A 16,791-nucleotide genomic window follows, 5' to 3' on the forward strand; every position below is an offset into this window, starting at 1 on the left:
GTGTTGAAGGAAAACAATTTAGATGATTTCTGCAGAACATTCGAGCAATAATGGCAAAAATAAAGTTCTTGTCAATTCATCAAGGCAGTGCAGTATGTATGCAATAATCATTTGAAAAAGTGTGCTGCTAAGCTAAATGCAAGTAACTTTGCCAATTAAGGTACCCCACCCCATTTCATGAAGCTCAAGTAGCCATACAAGTAGAGTGCTACCCCTCTACGCCTTCACCAATCACTTTGTTCTTCTTCTCTTGCAGGTACATAATAAACAGTGGCATGTTACCATGGTTACCAACGTTTTTTGGTCTGTTGTAGAAGTCTTTATTCAACCCTACAACTGAACTCATTTGTTAACGATCATTTCTACAAATTGAACTCTAAGCTCTATGGGTCTACGATCACACATCTAGATAATGAACAGTATGGCTCTACAATCACATATTTCTAGATAATGAACACTATGGCTTTACGGTTCTACAGCTCTACTGTTCTTCAGCTCTAGAACTCTACAGCTCTACTGCTCTATGGTTCTACAGCTCTATGGCTCTACAGCTTTACGGCTTTACAGTTTTATGGTTCTATGGCTCTACGGCTCTATAGTTCTACGGCTTTCAGGCTTTGCAGTTCTGTGGCTTTACAGTTCTGTGGCTTTATAGCTCTAAGGTTCTACGTTTCTACGACTCTACGGTTCTGCGGCTTTACAGTTCTATGGTTCTAAAGCTCTACAGCTCTATGGTTCTATGGCTTTACAACTCCACGCCTTTACGGCTCTGTGGCTTTTTGGTTCCTTATATATAGATTTAGCCAAGACTAAAAGTGAAGCTCTTGATTGCGATAACTGACCATAAAGGAAAAAAAGGATTATTTTTTCTTGGATCACAAACTCAAAAAATGATCAATTGTGAGCATGTAATTGTTCAGCATGTGGTTTTGCTATGAAATTTTAACAAACTATACCCAGTAAGCATAACCAAGATTGTAGAAATTACAAACATGGTATATCAGGGACTTTCCAAGAGGTGATTGTACAAGGAATATGTCAGAAGAAAAGTCAACAACCTGCCAGGGGTTAATTCGCGCCGAAATTTTGCCTTTGCGCATACTCCCTCCCTCTCCCGCAGAGAAATAACCTGGCTTGAGCCTGCGATCCAGTCAGAAAACCAGAAACTGGTCAGCGGTCAACCTCAAAACAAACACACAACCTCGATGAGCTCTAAACCTGAGCCTGCGATTTGGTCATGTGATACTGGTCAGCAGATAGCTTGTTGTGACAGCTTTCAATTAATCATTACATGGACGCCCAAAATCAAAGATGTAGCTATAGTAATGGTGCTATTCTCTAAGTTTTCAAGATATTGGCGTACGGACGGATGTACGTACAGATGGAAGTACGTACGGACAGACAGCCACGTGACAACCAAAATTTTTCAGATCAAAGGGTTACCAGGTTTTCTACAGTATGGGGCTCTGCTCGTGCACCTTCGGCATGCAGGAGCTCTGATAATACAATGCCTGTTGATTTTAGGCATTAATCTCTGGTGCATACAAAAAATTAGGTATGGTGCATACAAAGATAACATTTAAAATAATGGCCCCTTAAATTAAATTTAAGTCAGAGAGGAACAACCCTACCCACTAAATAAAGTTTTGCATTTGTAAACTTGACTTTCTTTTCTTCCTTAAAGGCTTTATCCATATAATAGAAAGAGTTTTCTTGTGTGCTTTGAAAATATGCCTAAAATCTTCAACAAATCTTACACCATTTAGCATAGCCTGCTTGTCCAGGGTCTTTGTGTTTTGCAGCAGTATTCCATTCATACTGAGTTGAAATTAGATATAGGAATAATAATTGACCAGCAGACTAAGCCAAGATGGAACAGCTTGGCTTAGGGGAGGTCAAGTCTAGCGGTACGATACATGCAATGAGGGTGCGGAGGGGGCGTGAGCCATTCCCTTCTCTGCACTCCACTGGAAATTAGAGTGTGAAAAGAGTGAACAAGTCGTCTCAGTATTTATTGCATAGCTTTTACATAACCAGTGCAAACAAAGCTCACCTAGTCAAGAAAACTACATTATTGTTCTGCATTTCAACTTTGCATATCATTATGAGTGTTTTGATAAGTTCTCTACAAGAATTTTCAAAGTTGCACTATCAATAATGACTTACATTCAAATTAATTCACCACTGAAAGAGGAGTTCAACTGCGAGAGCTGCTTTCTCCATTCCTTTTCTTAACTTCAGCGGAAATTTTGGCGATTGCTGTTAGAGCTCAGAAACACATACAGGGAATAGAAATTAATGGCATGGAAACTAAACTGCTGCAGTTTGCTGACTTGAACAATAGTGTAATTAAAACGACCGTAATAAGTGAAGGATCTCTGATTGTATCCTCTCATTCACATCATGTGAATAAACTCGAAGTAAGGTCCATTTCAGGTCCAGATGAGAAAAAAATGGATGCATTCTTACATAAGAGCCTTCATCGGATATTAAAGATCTACTGGCCAATGCGGATAACAAACGAGGAGATTAGAGCAAGAGCAGGAATGGAGACAATAAGCAAGCAAGTGGCAAGGAGGAGCTGGACGTGGCTGGGTCACAGCCTCAGAATGGATCACCACTCACATCCACCAATTGCCCTCACATGGGTACCTGAAGGCAAACGGAAATGGGGTCGATCGCGCGAGACTTGGAGAAGGACTGTCGAAAGGGAGCTGGAAAAGGAAGGTTTAAGAACATGGGCAGCAGCAGCATCGGCTGCAGAGGACAGAACAGCCTGGTGGCAGAGAGCTTACGGCCCAATTTTCCACTTGGAGAACGGATAAATAATGATGATGATGAAGGTCCATTTCTCTTGGATATGCGTACACTGTGGAGGTGTAGTGGCATATAGTTATTGTAGCAAATATTATATCGCTTAGGGAATGTTGAGTCTTATTATGGATTGCAGTGCTTTAATAATTGTTTTCAATTTACAATTCTGTATTGAGTTTACCCTGACTACGCTCTATGCTTTATGCTATCTTCTCTTCCATCTACAGTCAACACGCTATGCTCTTAAAGCTCTTACACTCCATGTTCCACCATTTACGCTCTATGCTCTACATATTTACGAGTTTATCAGTTCAAGAATTTTTTACTACTCTCTATACTAACTTAGAGGCTTAAAAAAACAGCAGAGTGATAAAAAATATTGGGTTGTGAGTGCAAGTTTCTCAATCATCTGCGATGCTGTAATATTTGTAATTGTAATTTATTGGCTTTCTTTATTATCTCATATATAGTGTTATTATGGTTTACAGTATTTTAATAATCTCCTTAATGTACAATTCTGTATTGAGCTTACCCTCTACGCTCTATGCTCTACGCTATGTTCTACCATCAACATTATATTTACGTTCTACCAGCTACTCTCTTCAATCTACGTTCTACGATCTACCGTCTAAGCCAATCTATGCTCTGTGTTCTACCAGCTACTCTCTTTAATCTACGCTCTGTGCTCTACAATCTACTATCTACCCTCTAAGCCCATTAATTTTTTAACAAAGACTAGTGAGCAGCACAAAGGAGGACTTCTTGTAGTTGTAAGCTTTTTCGTTTATTTCTGACGCGTTTCATCTCTGTCTCAGACTTCTTCAGGGAATAATTGCAACTAACATTGAGCAGCATATATAGCACTTAAGCATGCCAAAGTGAATAATTACTGAAAAATGCTGTAAATGGACATTACAAGAAATGCCTTAATGCATATGTTATTGCATGTTGTTATATTTCGGGGGCCATATGATTAGCGCTAATCGTATGGCCCCAAAACAACATACTATTTACATAGATGTGCTAAAGTAGTAGTAGATTTATAACTGACAACACAGTCTAAGTCTGGTAAATGTATCTGGATAACCAGCTTGATGTTAGTGGTTCTGAGTTAAACCATTTATTTGAACTTGAAATAAACAGCAATCTCTACAATGAATTACAACGCTAAAAACTAGTAAACAACATCTCCATGTGATCGTAAAACATCCACTAAGCGTTCAAAGTCACGTGACCTAAGTATTTGCACTTCGAGTGCACTATAACAAAATGTCCTTCACATCATACTCCCCCTTCTTGATGGGCCAGTGGCTCATCAACCTATCAATAGGAGTTTTGTGTTTCTAGCTTAAAGGTTCACTATAGTTCTAGTTCTCTTAAAGTTCGCTTCTGTTCTATTCTTCTGTCATATTCTGTAAGGAGTTTTAATGGGCAGATTCTGGTGATCGGTCTCAACAATTCCTTTTGGCCAACTCTGACTTTGACAGCTCTCACTTGCTTGTCCTTCCCTGGAAAGACCACTATGATTCTACCGAGCAGCCACTGCCCACAAGGCGTGTTAAGTGCCACTACTAAGACTACATCATTAACTTGGACATCCTTTTGTTCCTTCCACCACTTGGACACATGATTCAAAGTTGGTAGCCACTCTCGGAGCCACTAGTACGAAAAAGGTCGCACTAGTTCTTGCACCCATCTCCATCTCTTCTTGGGGCTGAACTGGCCACTATCAACTGATCCAGGAGCGAACTGGCCTCCTACTTGTCCAATCAGGAAATGATTTAGGGTGATGGGTGTGTCATCTGAGGGATTCGCGACTGATATGTTAAAGGCCTGGAATTTATGAGTGCCTCTGCACACACAAATGCTGTAATCAGTTCTTCATTGGGCACATCTGCAGTTCCCAATATCACATAGGTTGCTCTCTTCCCTGACTTGATCATTGTCTCATGCACCCCACCAAAGTGAGGTGCCCGTGGTGGATTGAAAATCCACTTGATTCCTTTGTTGGCAGCTGATTTCTCAATCTTGTCTCGATCCAGTTCTTTGACGAGCCCCCTCAACTTTCTTTCCGTGCCTACAAAATTAGTTCCGTTATCAGAAATCATCTCTTCTGGCACCCCACTCCGATTGGCCATGCAATGAAATGCACTCAGAAAGGAATCTATGTCCAGCCCATAGGCCATCTCTAGGTGAATAGCCCTCGATGTTAGGCATGTAAATAAACAAAGGTATCTTTAAGCTCTCTTCTTGCCCCTCCCCTGGATAGTTACAAATGGTCCTGCAAAGTCAACCACTGTTCGTGCGAAAGCTCATAAGGCCATCTTTAGTCAAATCTTTGGTTGGGGAGCCATTATCTGTTCAGCAGCCTTTGCCTTTCTCTTGTGACATTCACAGCACTCTCTTTCCCAGTCAGGAATCTCCTCTCTACCTTGCATGATCCAAAATCTGGCGGACAGCAAAGACAACGTGTGATTGTTTTCCGCTGCATGGTTACTTCTTTCGTGATAGGACTTCACAATTAGTCTGGTCACCCCACTCTTCCTCGGCAGAATGACTGGATATCTAGAATCAAAAGGCAGGTAGTCTGCATAGCAGTCTCCCATCTGATTGAAGCAGACCATCTTCATCTAGGATGGGGTTCAAAACTTAACAACTTGCTGTTTTGCAGAACAGACTTGAAATTGGCCAGTGCCTTGTATTCTTCTTGAAAGGCTTCTTGTTGTGCCTCTTTGCTGATGTCAGTCTCTGCATCTGAGATCTCCTGAATGGTACGTTTTCCAGAACTCCTCTCTTCTGGTGGCGTTCCACAGTTGTTCATGAATCAGTGTACCCATGCTCTAGCTCTCAATAATCTGGTCCAGCTTGAATATCTGCTGGGGCGTAAACACCAAGTCACTTGTGGGGTCAGCACGAACAGTACTGATTCTTTGTCTGGCACATCAAATGTTGTCCTCACTTTCTTACGGACTTCTAGTGTTGCTTCAGCAGTTACATCAATCTCTGTTTTTGGCCATGTGTCTTCTGGCATGCTCAGGAACTTCAGACCCTTCCACCACATCTTGTTTCCTTTTAGCTCAGTCGCAGACATTCCTCTTGTTGGCAGGTCAGCAGGGTTCTGGTCTGTGCTAACATGGCACCACTGCGTAGGACTACTTGAATCATGTATTTCTCCTATCCGATTTGCTACGAGTGGTCTGAAACTGCAACTGGGTATTTGTATCCACCACAATACATGCATGCTGTCACTCCAGAATGTGAGTAGGTTCTGGTCAATCTTAAGAACCTTGGCTATGGACAGCGCTAATCTTAATTCCAAAACAGCTCCCATAAGTTTGAGTCTTGGAATGCTTGTAGCTGATAGTGGTACCACTTGTGTCTTGGAGGTCACTAGGTTGGTAGATACTGTACCACCCTTGTACTTGTAATTAATGTAAGTTGCTGCACCATACGCATCCCCTGATGCATCTGTGAAGGTGTGCAAGGTAACTGTTTCAACATCTGAGTTCAACTGCAGACAATGAGGGGCTTGCACTTCTGACAACTCTGTGAGCTCTTCAAACCACTTCTTGGCCTCTCTAGCTTGGCTTTGGTCTAGTGGGTCATCCCAATCTAATCCTGAGGTCCACATCTCTTGCAGGAGAATCTTTGCCCGGATCACGTATGGCTCCAGAAACCCCATAGGGTCAAACAGCATGGCTATCTTATGTAGGAAATTTCGCTTGGTCAACTGGAACTTCTCATCTGGCAGATTCACTCTGTAAGTGAAAACATCTTCCTCAGCCTACCACAACACACCAAGCGTCTTCATTGACAGCAAATTTTCTTCGTTTAAAGGAGAACAAGGCGAAAACCCATTTTTTAAAAAATTGTTCTTATGAAAGCACATGATAGTTTTGAAGCATCAGTAGTGATTTCTATGTCAGGGTTTGAGATATCAATGTGTTTGTATGTATGTGGTAGGTTGCTTACCCACCAACTAAGATCTTGCCTCGATTCTGGAGATAGTATCATCAGTGCTTCATAGCTGCCTTTGTTTTTATGCAAGGCTTCATTTTTAACTTGGAAAATATTCGTATTTTCCAAGTTGTAGTGGTGGGACAATTTCACTCCATCACTGCTTCACCCTTTCATTCCTTCACTGGGTCACTTCCTGTTAGACATTTGGAAGCCCGGGGAGGAGAACTCCCATATGAGAAGGCCAGGGATGCTCATTGGAAAATTTGAATTTAAGGTGGCTTACTACAGTTTTTTGGAGACTAGTAGCACGTGTTATGATTGCTTGCCAGATGTCAGTATTAATTGCACGTGCACAAATGACGCAAGCAACCCTAAAATGAAACCAAAACCACTTCAGCACTTGAAAGGTGTTAAATCACTTCAATATATGTAGCAATAGTTTCAAACTCTGTTCAAACATGTGTTTAAGACTAGGGCCAAAAAGATATGACACAAAAACTTGATAAACAACCGGTAAAAGAGCTCTAAATTAATCTTGCTTTCTCGCATGCGATACATGGCATCACATGAGCACGTACTTAAATAAAGGGCGTGTGCAATTCAATTCTCATCCAAGGTTGTAAAAGCCAGTCTTTCATTCAGGATTGTTCGAAAACCTACTGTACATCCCATGATAAAATTTTCACAGTTGATTGGTAGGGGTAAATCACATTTAAAGCCAAAATTTACAAAAAAAATCTGTGACAGATTTTGAGCTATTTTTGATTTCACATTTTCTTAGTCTGTCCTACAGATTTTTATTTTACTTTGCATGAATGTTAAAGCAGAGCTAATTTGTTACTCCTGAAATTTTGAGGTGGAGTCATATGGGTAGATTTTGAGAAAAATGTGATCTAACCCACTAGTGCCTAGTCCCTCCCTAGGCACTCGGTGGTTCATTTTGGCCATTTGTTGACGTTCAATTGTTCAAGTCTCACATAGAATGGTAAAAGACCTAACTAAACAGTAAAAACTGAAAGGAAAAAACGTCTTGGAACATTTTTAAAAAGAGTTAAAAGTTGGGCTGTTATAATCCACCAAAACCGTAGTAACCACCTTAACCCCTACAGGAGACTAATGTGGGCATTGCTTGAGCTTCATAAGACCCCTTAAGACCTCTGAGGATGTGAACTAACTTTTTAACTTGATTGTAACGGCAAAAAGCTCCATCCCTGAACAATTTGAACATCCGCCATTTTGGAAGCCATGTTGAAGGCTTGGGCGCATAGCATGACGTCACTGCGCACAGGCGAAAAACACGCGAATTTCAAGTACTACGTTTTCACTGAGATTGTCGTCAAATCAAATTATGTATGGCACTGTAGAGCTTGATATGTTACATTTGTGCATAATTGAATCTTATGTTGGAGGATTAACTGAGCTCCACAAAACATTCGAAATAAATCTCACAGCTGGCAAATTATGTGACCATTTGTGTACATAAGCTTACATGTTATTTAATTCTCTTGGTGCTCTCATTCTGCGCACCTGACACAAACCCACAATAGCGATCTCTAGGACTTCCCTTTTTAAACAAATCGTTTGAAAGAGAGAGAGCTGTGTTATACATCTAGAAGTCGTTTGAGCTGCCTGTATGTATGAACCCCCAAAATATAAACAGGTTATATTGCAACCATTTCGCTGCCATGTGAGCCTGCCATGTGTGCCATGACAAAATATGTAATAAATGAAATAAATCAAACAACACTTTTTTCCCACCGAGTCCATGGTTGTTTATTAGCTGCCTAGTGCCAAAATAACCAACATCTGCTGAATACAAAAGTATCCTTCACCTGAAACTGTATTTTATTTATGGCTTCCTTGTTGCACTTCCCAGTTGGCACAACACTCGCATACACGCCACAATATATTTCCTCTTCAGTGCTCATCTTGACTCTCGTGAACATTGTCTTCCTCTGACTCTGAACTGCCTCGCATAGGTTCAAAAGAATAAGGCTCAATCTCAGCCATCGTGCAAGCTAAATGCAGGTTCGAATCAACATCGATTCTTCAAATTTTGTTGACATGAAAAAATGCCTGTGCGTAGTGACGTCAAAACATGGCAGCGGGTATTCCTTTTATGGAAGTAACCGGAAGGAAAGATGTCCAAAATGGTGGACGTTCAATTTTGAAAAATGACCACGGGTTTTGGACTCTTTTCGTCACATTCGAAAGGTAAAATTCACTTTTTCTTGCTTTTTACTACAAATCTAAGCTATTTCAATAGCTTTAAGCTCCCATATAAAATACAACTGCTAGCCTTCTGTTCTCCTTTAAGTCCACTTCTGCAGCCCTGTCTTCTTCAGGTATCTTCTTAAGTACTTGCTCTGAGTTGAAAAGCCACTTTCTGGCATGGATACCTGTGGACCGCTACAGTGCTGATAGTTCCTCATAAAGTTTTATGCACTCCTCTTTGCTAGGGGAAGAGTCCATGCTGTCATCCACGTATGTAGACTAAAAGATTGTCTTGGCAGCTTTCGAGTAGTGCTCTTGGTTTTCCCTTGCATGCTTCTGAGAAACAAAAATTATTGTGCTTGATAAGGGCACGAGTTAACTCCAAAGACAAGGCTAATAAACTGATAAACATCTGAAGGTCTTGACTGATCTACGTCCCTCCACAAGAAACGATGAAATGGTCTACTTCAGGGTGATATCCCAATTCTAAGATACATCTCTGCAATGTCACACACTAGGGCTACTGGAAACCATCGAAAATGTAGCAGTACATCAAAGATATCCCTTTGGAGTTTTGGTCTTTGGCAGATGATGTCATTCAATGAAAGTCCATCAAATTTTGCAGAGGCATTGAAAACCACCCAAGTCTTTGTAGTTGTCTTTTCAGGTCTCACAATTGCAAAGTGTGGAAGATACTACGTCTTCTCCTCTGTCTTAGAGGGTGTCACTTTAAAAATGTAGCCCTTCTATATGTACTTGCTGATGCTGTCTGAATACCACCACCCGCTGAGGATCCTTCAGAAGTCTCTTCTCAGTACTGCTCAACCGGTTCACTGCCATCTAATAGTTATTTGGTAACTCGGGGCGTTTGGTCTCCATGGCATGTCTACTTCATATCTTTCCCCTTTGAACTGCACTGAGCTCTCAAATGCTTTACTTCATATCTTTTCCCTTTAAACTGCAGTGAGCTCTCAAATGCTTTTATTGCTGATGCTCCCTCTTTTTTTAGCAGTTCTCTTTCTGTGATTGACCCAGATGAGTCGACCTCCCAAAACTTCTGCAATATGGAGCTCAATTCTTTCTCTTGCTGGTGAACAAAATAGGCCATGTTGAAATTTGCCTGCTGCACGCTGTCAGCTCTGGTGAACCAATACACATCCAGCCTAAAGGTGTCAGTCGAGCCACCAGCTCCCTAGGTTGGCCACGGACATCTCTAATGGAAAAGTGAATTCTGCATACTCTGTGCCAATCAACATGTCAATGATTAGCCAAGGGCCAAGGTTGGAGGAGTTAACACCTTGCAGGTGCTTCCACCTTCGCGATTGCCCAGCCAACGATGTCAAATCTTCAACAATATTCTCTTGGGCTTCTTCAATTTTTTCCTCTACACTCTTATTTCATGGTTACTCGCCACTCCATCTTCTAATAAATCCGCCAGCTGATTTTTTTCGTCTTGTGAATAGCGATTTCGGCTTCGCTTACTTGATCTTTTGCTCTTCTTTTTTATCTGCAATTTCATCGCGGGTATCTTTACCATCGTCTGTGCCCTTCACTCGGTCCCAGCAGTTCTTCTTCTTCTTCTTCTTCAAATTTGATGGCATTTTCTTGAATTTGACAAATTTCCCCAATGTGAACCTCGCTCTGCTACCAGTATGGTTCTGAGTTAAACCATTTATTTGAACTTGAAATGAACAGCAATCTTTACGACAAATTATGACCCTAAAAACTAGTAAACATCTCCACATGGTCGCAAAACATCCACTAAGCGTTCAAAGTCACATGACCGAAGTATTTGCACTTTTTGAGTACACTATAACAAACTGTCCTTCACATCAGTTAGGATGACTACAGTTAAAAGTAGATTTACAGACTACCATTCTACCGTTGCACAATTTACGTTTAGCGAAAGCCATTTTGTTCTGTTACTGTATTTAACCTCATTGAATAAAGGAAATAAAAACCCAACTGGGTAACTGCAAAAAAGGAGGCGCTTCCAGAATTTCTCATGTTTCGCTAAAGGCTTTCAATGTGGAGCTATTTCTAGTATAGCACATAAGCTTGCCTCTAATAAAGGCCCCCTTGTTGCTCGTGGGATGAAACGACTCAAAGAGAATGTACAGATACTACAAGGACTGGGAACTACCAAGTTCATGAATTTGATTGGTTGAAATTGATATTGAAAGCGGTCTAGATTTTCCCATCTAGACCGGCATTTAGTCCAGTAATGTTTTGCAGTGAAAAAGTTACAAACTAATATGCAAAATCATCGACTATATTCTTCTAACAATATTTATTTATGGAAGTGCCCAAAAACCTGATGAGGAAAAAAAGTAAAGAGGACGAGCAAACTTTGGTAGAATTAAATTCAGCTCATCGCCATTTCCAAGCAAAATGTCATTGAATACGAACCAGTTACATTACACGAATTAAATTGTTCTTGTTTACCATTAAATAAACATCTTATTAATCAAGCTTAGTCGGTCTGTATGGGAGAATCCTGACCTTGGTCGTGTGTATAGACCTCACTGCGTTCTAGTCTGTACTCACAACCTCAGTCAAGATTCTCCCATTCAGACCTGCTGCTCAGTTAATAAGAGCAAATTATTTATTTTCTTCATTTGCATAATTTATCCCTTGCAAGTTCCTGTTTACCTGTATTGTTTTTCCTCACATTACTTGTTAAATGCTTTCGGTGCTATGCAGGGTAATTGTTCTATTCTGACTCTAAATGTTAGAGGGTTTAGGATTCAGCTAAAAAGAAGAAGTATCTTTAGTTATCTGAAAGACCAAAATTGCCAGTTTTACTCCCTGCAAGAGATCTATTCCGAGCCAAATGATGAAAAGATCTGGAGAAGCGAGTGGGGTGGTGACATTTTCTTTTCTCATGAATCAACTCACAGTAAAGGCATTTGTATTCTCAGTAACCCCTCCCTTAGCTCATCATCATCAATAGAGAATTTCAGTAGAGATCAGGATGGCAGGATCATTTCCATTAATTTAGTTTTCAAATCAGCTAATCTTTCATTATGCAATGTCTATGCCCCGAACAACTCACAACAGCAAATGTTTTTGCATAATTTAAATGAGTAATTAATGTCCAAAACAGATATAAGCAATCTCACTATAGGTGGAGATTGGAATGTCACACCCAACCACTTGACAACAGAGGTGGCGTCCCATGGAAAGAATCTACCTATCGAAAGAAACTATTTTCTATGATGGAAGAACTAGAGATAATTGATATCTTTCGAAAACAATAACCACAAAAATTAAGCTTCTCATATGAATCCAAAGCAGTGAAAGTTTGATCAAGAATAGAGTTCTTTCTTGCTGCTTGCTCTTTCTCAAACTGCGTTGTGAACATAAATACAAAGGCCTCCAATGCACCTGACCACAGAGCAGTAAAACCTTCTTTACAACTTTCGTAAGAGAGGCGGGGTCCAGGCCTATGGAAGTTTAACAACTCCCTTGTTGGTGATGAAGAATATGTAAGTTGCATTAAAGAAAATTATCCCATTATATGTGAAAAATACTGAGACCTGGATGATCACAGACTAAAGTGGGAGCTTATTAAAATAGAAACAAGGGGCCTCACAATCGCCTACTCAAAAAGCAAAGCCAAAATGCAACATAAACGGGAATCAGATTTACAAACACACCTAGAGGAACTAGAAAAAAGGATTTTTGACAGCACCAATGCTGAATTTATCAACGATGCACTAAATGAAATGAAAATAAAACAACTCATTGTATTCCACAAGGAAAAAGCGAAGGGCTTAATGCTACGTACAAAAACCAGATGGAAAGAAAGGTGTGAGAAACCAATGAAATATTTCTTTAATCTAGAAAAGAAAAATTACGACAGAAAAAAAAAGTAGAATTAGAACTGTGAACGGAAAACAACTACACAAAGCCGACAAAATAGTGAAAGAATCAAAAACTTTTATAGAGATCTCTTTTCTTCTACTAGGGATATTGATGATGGCCAGTTTGAAAACTTTGTCGACCACTTGGAAATACCAAAGCTGCAGGACTTAGAAAAAGAGGAACTAGAGGTGAAATTACTCTGGAGGAATGTAAAGAAGTTTTAAAACCTTTTCCAGTGGAAAATTGCCCAGTGAGGATGGTTTTTCCTGGGAATTCTACAATTGTTTTTTCGACTTATTGAGTGAAGATCTAATCAATTGCTATAATGCGGCTTATAGAGAGGGAGAAATGTCAATATCTCAGCGCAGAGGTGTTACACTATGCACATTCACTTGCACCTTTGTATGTTTTAATCATATGCACTTGCACCTTAATTGCACTTTACAACATTGTCACGCACATATCCAGATAGCATGTATTTATTACTTGCAGCAACTTAATAAATTCAGTTTTGAATGTGTTACCGAACGACAAACATGGACGCAGCAGTGGGATATTTTTAGTAATCTAACGGATCTAGCGCCTTACCGACTCAACTATTCTTCAGTCTACAGCGATATGGCTTCGAACACCCCGTTTCCCGAGTTTAAGACAACAGGAGATGACAAGCACGACCTGGAAACATACATAGAAGATTTGACAGATTACTGCATCATGCAAAATTGGTTCGATCCATCGAAAGAAACTGACGCACTGAAATGGACCAAGCCTGATAAAGCCATGGCATGTCTCCGGGCATCTCTATCTCCGGCAGCGAGAACGGTTTATAAATACAGCTTGGGTTTGGATGAAGCCGACCAAAAGAAGCCTCATTGTGTTGTCGCCGCATTGAGAGAGTATTATGGCGCTAGCGTTGGAGTGTCAGGGGAACGGCAAAAGTTTCTTCGTTTGCTGCAAAATGAAAACGAATCGATTGCTTCCTGGGAGACGCGAGTGCGTAATCAAGCAGCACAGTGTGAATATGAAGACTTCGCTGACGAGCTTATGAGGGACCAATTTATTGCCGGTTTAACGTCTGATACTCTTTGAGTGAAACTTATCGGGAAAGGGCATAAACATAAAAACACCGCCCAAACAAAGGTTACGCTACGAGAAGTTGTCGAAGTTGCCAAAACGTTCGAAGCGACTGTGTTCGCGAATCAGCTCATGAAAACTGCCAGGAACACACAACAGGAACAAGTGAATTTTACGAGCAAATCAGCATTTGCAAATCCGCGGCAAAATCTGAAGTCGGTACAGCAATTGTCACAGTGTTTCTGGTGTAGCGGCAACCATCAACAGCCCCGTCAACAGCACTGCCCAGCATTTGGCAAAAGATGTGGAAAGTGTGGGATCTCCGGTCATTTCGCGCGCGTCTGTAGAGGTGGAGCAAGGCGACAAGGACGACAGCAGCAATCAAATTTTGTCGATGAAGACAACGGTGAAGAAGCATTTGTGGTGGATTGCGAGACACCCTCACAACCTGCAAGGAAATTCTTTGCCCATTTACATCTCATACATGGAGAAAAAACAAAAGTAGTGAAAGCACAAATCGACTTGGCATCCACGTGTAACACCATACCCATCAGTCTACTAAGCGAGGTGTTTCCTGACATAAAGATTTCGCGGACCAGAAGCAGGATTAACACGTATGGAAGCGAAACTATGTGCCCTGAAGGCCAAGTAACTTTGTGTTGTGACAGAAGGGGCAAGATTCACACCATAGATTTTCTTGTGGTCAACGTGCCTAATGAGAAACCACCACTTCTCAGCGGAAGAGATGCACAAGCCCTGGGTTATTTGAAGATGTATGCTGATGAAGCAAACGCAGTTGAAGAAGAAATTCTGCACAATATGCAGTCACCTCCACCACTAGGAAAACTGACAAAGGAAGACGTGCTTCACCACTACTCAAACGTATTTAAGCCAGGCCGGGGAAATCCTCTTGGAACCCCCTTGCAAATCGAACTTGATCCTAATGTTACTCCAGTACACGCCTCAACGCGTCGAGTTCCCGTGGCAAAGTTGGACAGAGTAAATGACGAGTTAAAGAGACTATGCGATGAAGGCATCATAAGGCCGGTCACACAGCCTACAGACTGGCTCTCAAACATCCTGGTAAAAGAGAAACCGAACGGCAAACTTCGAATATGCATTGATCCAAGTCAAACCATTAACAAGGCCATCAGAAGACCCAAGTACACAATACCGACGATTGAAGAGAAGCTTCCACAACTGACTAAGGCCAAAGTGTTCACAATTGTTGATGTATCTGAAGCTTTTCACACCATCGTGATGGATGAAGAGTCTTCTTTACTAACAACGTTCCAGGGACCAAATGGTCACTACTGCTACACTCGCATGCCATTTGGGATCGCCTCGGGACCGGAGGAGTATCAACGGCGCCAACATGAATTCTTAGACGGCTTACACGGGGTAATAAACATTGCCGACGACATCTGTGTTTTTGGATGCGGAGATTCAAAAGAGGAAGCTGACATCAATCACGATAAAAATCTTACAAGCCTGTTAGAAAAGTGCAGCAACCATGACCTGCGACTTTCGGTGAAGAAATTACAGTCTAAATCTCCCTCTGTCACCTTTATGGGGCACAAGCTTACCGACAAAGGCGTAGAACCCGATCCAGCTAAAGTAGCCGCAATTACAGAGATGCCAGCGCCCACTGACAAATCTGGGGTACAGCGATTTCTTGGCATGTGCCAATACTTAAGCAAGTTCTGCCATAACTTGTCAGAAACAGTTCTTCCATTGAGGGACTTGACTAAGGAGGACTCTGCATTCCTGTGGTCAAACAATCATGAAAATGCATTTAACTCGGCAAAGAACCTCATTGCTTCAGCAACTACATTACGCTACTAAGACGCAACCCTTCCCGTGACGCTACAAGTGGATGCATCTTAAGATGCCATCAGTGGCGTATTGCTACAAAATGATCAACCTGTTTGCTTTACATCACATACCCTCAACAGCACAGAGAAGAACTACGCCCAAATTGAGAAAGAGTGCCTTGCAATCGTCTCTTGCATGGATAAGTGGCACCAGTACCTATACGGAAAGCACGACATAACGGTACATACAGATCACCAGCCGCTTGAGACAATATTCAAGAAGCCTCTCAACAAAGCTCCTCGCAGACTGCAAAGAATGATGCTGAAGTTGCAAAGATATCAGTTCACTGTCCGATACAAGAAAGGAAAGGAACTCTACGTTGCGGACACCTTGTCTCGTGCAGCCGTCACTGGTCAGCCCTCCTCCACTGCCAAGCAAGAATGCGAAGTGTTCCGTTTGGAAATAGCTGAGATGGATCTTGAACCAAACCGAGTTACACCCAACACACTCAAACGAATAAGACGAGAAACCGCCAAAGACCCAGTTCTAGCAGCCCTACACACGGTGGTATTGAATGGGTCGCCTTCAGAAAGAAAGGAAACCCCAGAGCACCCGAGACTGTACTGGAATTTCAGAGATGAAATTTCAGTTTATGATGGTGTCCTCTACAGGTCCCATCAAGTTATTGTTCCAGCCACTCTACGAGACGAGATGTTACAGAAAATACACAAAGCACACCAGGGAGCTGACAGCAGTATAAGACGGGCATGCGAGTCCCTCTTCTGGCCAGGAATGCAAGCAGCAATCAGAGAGAAATGTTTATCATGTGGACTTTGTGTCCAATACCTAACTGAGTGACCGCAAGAACCAATGAAATCCCATGAGATACCCACTAGACCGTGGTCCAAAATAAGTGCCGACCTTTTTCAGCTGGATGGAAGCAACTACCTCGTTATGGTCGACCATTACAGCGACTTCTTTGAACTAGACCCCCTCAGCAGGAACACATCAGCTAACACAGTTATTCGAGCCATGAAAAGACAATTT

General features: G+C 41.4%; 3 protein-coding genes and 1 pseudogene across 8 annotated transcripts in view; 1 reads left to right on the forward strand and 3 right to left on the reverse strand.

The window, feature by feature from the left end:
- The window catches only part of LOC145484986 (COP9 signalosome complex subunit 3-like), a 227,217-nt gene that overhangs the window by 139,057 nt on the left and 71,369 nt on the right, over positions 1-16,791 (reverse strand). The window lies entirely within an intron of this gene.
- The window catches only part of LOC145484972 (uncharacterized), a 96,844-nt gene that overhangs the window by 35,094 nt on the left and 44,959 nt on the right, over positions 1-16,791 (reverse strand). The gene's annotated exons all lie outside the window — the stretch shown is intronic.
- On the reverse strand, positions 1,725-11,487 carry LOC145485008 (uncharacterized). The gene has a single exon (XM_081463644.1). The coding sequence runs from the start codon at positions 6,509-6,511 to the stop codon at positions 5,639-5,641; it is 873 nt and encodes a 290-aa protein (XP_081319770.1). The 5' UTR covers positions 6,512-11,487; the 3' UTR covers positions 1,725-5,638.
- LOC145484950 (uncharacterized) lies at positions 13,204-15,774 on the forward strand (annotated as a pseudogene).

The sequence above is a fragment of the Orbicella franksi genome, chromosome 4 (genome assembly GCF_964199315.1).
Source record: "Orbicella franksi chromosome 4, jaOrbFran1.1, whole genome shotgun sequence".
In the NCBI taxonomy this organism is placed as follows: domain Eukaryota; kingdom Metazoa; phylum Cnidaria; class Anthozoa; order Scleractinia; family Merulinidae; genus Orbicella; species Orbicella franksi.